This window comes from Papaver somniferum, chromosome 6 (genome assembly GCF_003573695.1).
Source record: "Papaver somniferum cultivar HN1 chromosome 6, ASM357369v1, whole genome shotgun sequence".
Lineage (NCBI taxonomy): Eukaryota > Viridiplantae > Streptophyta > Magnoliopsida > Ranunculales > Papaveraceae > Papaver > Papaver somniferum.
The window spans coordinates 145,806,167-145,812,586 of record NC_039363.1 but is presented as its reverse complement, the minus strand read 5'-3'; the positions used below and the strand labels follow the sequence as shown (position 1 = coordinate 145,812,586).

The 6,420-nt window shown below is 36.7% G+C and overlaps 1 protein-coding gene across 1 annotated transcript; it reads right to left on the bottom strand.

Annotated features, from left to right (window-relative positions):
- Positions 1–298: 298 nt before the first annotated feature.
- On the bottom strand, positions 299–2,382 carry LOC113291624. The gene is made up of 2 exons (XM_026541136.1): positions 1,555–2,382; positions 299–1,252 (listed from the first exon to the last, which is right to left on the bottom strand). The coding sequence occupies exons 1-2, from the start codon at positions 2,380–2,382 to the stop codon at positions 299–301; spliced, it is 1,782 nt and encodes a 593-aa protein (XP_026396921.1).
- Positions 2,383–6,420: the final 4,038 nt, after the last annotated feature.

Genomic DNA, 6,420 nt, shown 5'->3' with positions numbered 1-6,420 from the left:
GTTGCGGGTGCGTTACACAACCCAAAAAGCATACGCCTTTAAGAAAAAGTACCAAATGGACATGTGAAGGATGTTTTCTCTTGGTCCTCCGGTGTTATATGGATTTGGTTATAACCAGAATATCCATCTAAGAAACAATAATGGATGTGGCCAGTTAATCTTTCTAATATCTGGTCGATGAATGGTAGAGGAAAGTGGTCTTTCCTAGTTGTTGAGTTCAGCTTACGGTAGTCTATACAAACTCTCCACCCGGTAGTAACATGGGTAGGGATCAATTTATTGTTCTCATTCGCAACTACTATAATCCCATACTTATTTGGGACAACCTGGACATGCTGACCCATTTACTATGAGATATGGGGTATATGATACCCGCATCTAACAATTTGGGCACCTCTGTGCGGACAACTTTCTTCATATTAGGATTTAAACGTCTCTGCATTTCTCTTGAGGTTTTGGCACCTTCTTCTAAGTAGATGTGGTGCATACAGTCAGCAGGACTAATTCCTTTCAAATATACTATAGTCCACCCTATTGCAGTCTTGTGCTCTTGGAGAACATTAACTAGTCTACTTTCCTGATCGGGCTCTAAGTCAGAGGCAATTATGCCAGGAAGAGTATTCTCATTACCAAGAAATACATATTTCCGTGTATCTGGTAGCGACTTTAATTTAAGGGTGGGTGCCTTAACTGATAATTGGAGGGGTTTATCTATGGTCGGCGGAAGAGGTTCTGGTTGACGCTGCCATTTTCCATAATTCATTACTGGCGCAGAGTCTAACAACGCATTAACTTCTTTAAAATGACTATCCTCATCGTAGTAGGCTCCAAAGTGGGCCAAGCAGGCCTCTAAAGGATCGCTAACACTATTAGTGGTAAAGGTATTCTCGACTAGAGAGTCAATCATACATATAGACTCATAGTGTTCAGGGTCCGGTGGGGCTTGTAACGCCTTAAAAACGTTTACCGAGATTTTCCGATTCCCAAATGAAAATTCTACTAGGCCAGTTTGACAATGTATGACTACATTTGCAGTGGCTAGAAACGGACGACCTAAGATGATTGGGATATTGATATCTTGACTAGAGACATGTTGAGTGTCTAAAATCACAAAGTCAACTGGATAGATAAAGTTTTCAACCTGAACCAAAACATCTTCAATAATTCCACGTGGGATTTTGACTGACCTATCGTCTAATTGTAGTGTTATCCTAGTTAGTTTCATTTCCCCTAGTCCAAGTTGTTCATATACCTAGAATGGTAAAAGATTCACACTAGCCCCAAGATCTAACATATCATTTTCTATATTTTGGTTACCTATAACACATGTGACAGTAGTACAACCAGGATCCTCAAATTTGACTGGGTATTTTTGTGAGATTATGGAACTAACTTGTTGGGTCAAAAATTCCTTTTTATGGACACTCGCGTCTCTCTTGACAGTGCACATCTCTTTTAGTAACTTGGACATAGCAAGTACATGTTTAATTGCATCTAACAAGGGCAGGTTGACCTTAACTTGCTTAAAGATGTCTAGGATTTCAGCATATGTACTAGGCTTTTCTTAGCGAGTCTTTGAGGAAATGGTGCAGGTGGTATGTACACTCTCTCAGTGATATCTTCCTCACTTGGACTCTTAGCACTCTTAGGCCCATTAAGGTCTTTAGACGAAGTTTGGTCAACCCCATTCTCTTTTTTAGCTGGAATTTTGTCCTTAGGTGGTTCTACCGAGTTCTCTAGAGTTTTACCACTCCTAAGGGTGATAACTGCTTTGATATGTTCATTGTGTTTAGAACTACCCGACCCATTAACCTGGTTAACTACTTTCGGATTTGGAGTCATTTGGCTAGGAAATGTCCGGTTCTCCGTATCATTTAACCGGTTTGAAAGTTGACTTATTTGAGTCTCTAAGTTGCTAATAGCTTGGGCATTATTTTGCTGGTTACGTTGACTCATTATGACAAAGTCATCGAACTTTTGGTTGCTTTGGACAACGCTTTGAGCTAAAAGTTTCAGGGATTCTTTTAAAGATGTCAACTTATGATCAACTGGGCTTGGTTCTTGGAATTGAGTTTGGTTCCTATGTAAACCTGGTGGTGGCTTGCTAGATGGGCCACCATGTTGGGAACCTTTAGACCACGAAAAATTAGGCTTATGTCTCCAACCAGGGTTATACGTATTAGAATAGGGATCAAACTTGGGTCTCCCCTCAAATTTAGAGTTCATACCACCATGTAGGATACTAACCTGGTCAGGGGTAGTTTCAGTTGGGTAAAACAGGGGGCACTGAGGTCCAGTATGACTTTGGTCACCACAAATGGTACATGGATAAGTTCTGGACTCACTGTTACATCTCATAGTCTGGGTAGACCTTTGGTTCATTTATAAGGCCTCTAGATGCCTAAGGATATCTGACCCATTATCGACTCTATTGACCCTATGGATAGGGTTCCTAGTTATTTCAGGCTCCCTCATTGAAGCCCGTTGACGAGTCTTTTCAACTAACTCGATGAACTCGTCAAAACATTCATCTGGGTCTTAATGGGTAAATTCTCCACCACTCATTGTTTCTACCTGCATTCGGGTTTCACTATCAAGGCCCTCATATAATATTTAGGCCATGTGGGATTTCTCAAAGCAATGGTGTGGGAATTGGTATAAAAATTCATTAAACCTTTCTATGTAATCATGTAGGCTCTCACCTATTTTCTGCTTAAAGGTTTGGATAGACTGCCTAACAGAAGCAGTCTTGTGATATGGGTAGAACTTCTTAACAAAGGCCTCTATAAGGCCATCCCAGGTGGTGATTATTTTCGAGGGAATCAAATGGTACCACTCACTAAAAAGGAAACAAACGCAACCTAAGCACATCTTTAGGGACATTAGGGTAACTCATTGTGTCACAGATCATTTCAAAGTCCCTTACGTGAGTATACGGGTTTTCATTCTCTATTCCCCTAAATTTACGCAGTATGCCAATGTCCCAGGTTTAATTTCAAACTTAACGGATGTGGCCGGTAAAACAACCCCAGGTTCACGTATCACTCTAGAAGGGTTCAAACGGTCCCTAAGAGTTTTGGTTGGTGGGACATTTCGACAAAAATATAAGTATTACCTAGATCCGTATAACGGGTCGGAGTCAAATTAAAAAGGCCGTTTTCCTCAAGTTTATTTCCTACTCGTTTCCAACGGCGCATACACAAGCAAGAATATTATTGTTGCAAGAAAAAGGTGCACATGCAAATGCAGGGTTTACTAAATTAGGTAAGCTTCGGCTACCTCAGCAAAATATACCTAAAGGTACGAGGCTGAGGCTTGTGGAATTTATGTTGGTAACTCCCATAAGGCCCAAGGCACGGGTTCAGCATACTTTTCCATAGGTTTCCTAAATTCGGCAATTCTGACGATGCAATATGGTGTGTGCAACGTGTTTTAAATAATAAAAAAATTCATAAAAGAAATATGTATAAAAGGAAATAAAATCAAAAAGAATAAAAATTTGGTTTTTTTACTTACCTCTTTTGGTAGGAAATTCAACAATAAATGTTTTATATTACCTGCACAAGAAAAATAAGAAAATACCCAAGTAAAATCAAAGAAAATAAAATAAATTAAAACAAAACAAAACTAAAAAAATGAACTATAAAATAATAAAATAAAAATCTAAAACCTAACCTAAAGGAAAATCCACGTCGACGACGCCAAAAACTGATGTAGTTTTGATTGTGGTAAGAAAAGATTCGTTACTCGTACTATTTTTAAAGATTTGTTTAAGATTAACTAAAGAAACACTAATTAAAATTGATTTTTTTTTATCAAGGAGAGATGATTCTAGGGTTCTGGATTCCACTACATGCAATATTTGTAAACTCAATAACAATTTCTTTGACAAATACTCCTACTTTACTCAAAACAATTTTCGAACTCAATCTCATGCTTTAGAAGATATAACATTACAAGATCTTTTCTTATGACTCTCGTCTCTATTCTAAGGCCTAACTTCCCTTCGCTTATAAAAGATCGGTAGCTAAACTACCAAAAACAGTTTTCACGAAGTACATAAAGAAGAGAAAATTTTTAATAATTTAAAAGAACAATATTGGACTATTTATGTCAAAGAAAATAATTACTACGAATTACGCATCAAAAATAGCTTCTTCCAATACCCTAGTAAAGAAATTTAGCTACTCATGAATCGAATAGTGGAGAAAACTTGATTAATCATTGTATTAAAAATAACAAAAATCTGTTTACAATGATTTCCAGTCGCTAAAGGCGTTTAGACACCAAGCTGAATAGCTCAGTTGTGAAAGATCTACTGCAACTAAAACAGTATACGATATTGTTCTGTTGCGGTTGAATATAAGACTGCTTCTGCAACTGTTTCTGACAGGATATGTTCTTCGTGTTCTTGAGTTTTGTAGCAGCGGGTAACTTTCTGAAACTCCTATTTTCTCAATTCCTAGCTCTATATTTCTTCTCCCAAAGTTTCCGTCCTCTTCTCAAGACCTCAACATACCCTTATATACTCAAAAGGTCCTCAAATCTCTCGGTAATCTTCGAAAATATTTTTCTTCTTCTTCGCGTCCAAGTTACGGGATTATTCTCTTATAAACTTCCTTGCTTGTTTCAATTGTTTCAAAAATTGTCAAAACTCTTCTTTCATTAATAAATATTCCCTATTTTGCACGTAACACAATCTTCCCGTAACTTCTTTACGCCAAAAATATCACGGAGAATATCTTATTTCCCTGTTTCCTTCAATCCATGTAAACTTTCCTTGTTTCTCGATTACAACTCATATACCAGCCCTGTTAAGTCGTAGCAGGATAACTGCAATCCATTTGACCGATTTAATCTCAGTGCAAAGGTCCAAATCTTCTCAACAGAACCCTGATTGTATTACCGACTCTGTTTTCATAACCGGTGATTATCCAACCTAACTGGATTGAATAAATCACCCATATCCTACCTATTTATCCTTAAGAGGCCCAACGAAACTAAATCCAACGATTGAATCTCATTAACTCTCGATCAAAATTCGAACATCAAATCTGTCCATGAAGAACACATTTTCCCGCCAATTTTATTTCCAATCTGTTTGGCTTAAATCAAGATTCTAGCCAATTTCAATCCATTCAAACGACCATACCAGATCTGTTTAGCCTTAAGGAAGATACCCATTCAATTTCAGTGATTGAATCTCAGTGGAACACCTTCAAATCTTCAACCCTAAATATGCAGCCATTAAAACCTGATTTTCCCGCCAAAATTCAAATGGAGAAGATTACCTCCCCTTATCCGTGATTGGTATCTCTTTAGCGATTTTGGGGTACACAGATTAATTCTTCGGGGGTACGAATAACAATTTTTAGGGTGTAAATAGTAGAACTCTTGGGGTGCCTTTATCACTTCTTCAGGTGCCTTTAACGCATTTCTGGGAAGGTTCAAACAGCAGCCGTCTCTTACCCCTCATATCCACTTTTACTCTTCAATTTCTTTTCATCACTAAAGCTGCCATGCTTTTCAGACATAATTTGCATCATTAAAGCCGACATGCTTTTCAGATAGGAATGAATAAATAAAAGCAAATAATGAGAAATAAATCGCCTCCAACAATAGTTGCACATGAAATGACACTTTAGCTCTTTTAAGCGACGTTTCTTCTTCTTTTGCTCCAAAGTACCTAAAACTCAAAATTAAACATAAGATACATAATTGTTTGAGAGTGAAAACGGTTTCTGTTGATTTTGGTAATGTCGTATGAGTGGGTGAGAAACTTGCAGGGTGTTAGTCAATTGAGAATTACAGGGAATCTCAGAGACATGCCAAATCTCTTGTTAGTCGATAGGGAGTCTTTGTAAATCTTTGAGAGTTTCTGTTATTGGATAATGACTTTCTGAAAGTCTTTAGAATTCTCTGTTATTGGATAGAGACTTTCTGAAAGTCTTTAGAATTCTTTGTTACTGGATTTGGATTTCCAAATCAATGATTTAAGGTTGTGGGGGATTTTTAGAGACTTTTAAGTGAAAATATACCATAAAAGGCTTAAACAAAGTCTCTCCAAAATAGGTGATATTTGGAGAGACTTTGGGATATTTAAAAAAAAATAGTAATAATAACAATAAACCAAATAAGCTATAGTAAATTCCATGCATTAAAAAAATTACTATTATGCGAGATCTCAACTTATGCAGTATGTTCGTGTTCAGTTTGGTTTAATTTTCCCTTGACAAAATAGTCACAAGTTCTATTAGACACCGGTAAATTTAATCTTTCATTGATTACATTCTTCTTTTTTCTTTTGCATTAAACCTATGAATTATTTATTATATATTAATTTAATAAATAATTTTTAAATTTTTTTTCTTATATATTTTTCGAGAGAAATATCTTGAAGTCATTGATAATAATCTCCAA

Excerpts from the sequence above, each read along its gene's own strand:
- LOC113291624 (XM_026541136.1), bottom strand. The coding sequence starts at position 2,382 with ATGAACCAAAGGTCTACCCAGACTATGAGATGTAACAGTGAGTCCAGA. Across the intron at positions 1,253-1,554 it reads GACTCGCTAAGAAAAGCCTA|GTATATGAACAACTTGGACT; the intron begins GTACATATGCTG and ends TTACCATTCTAG.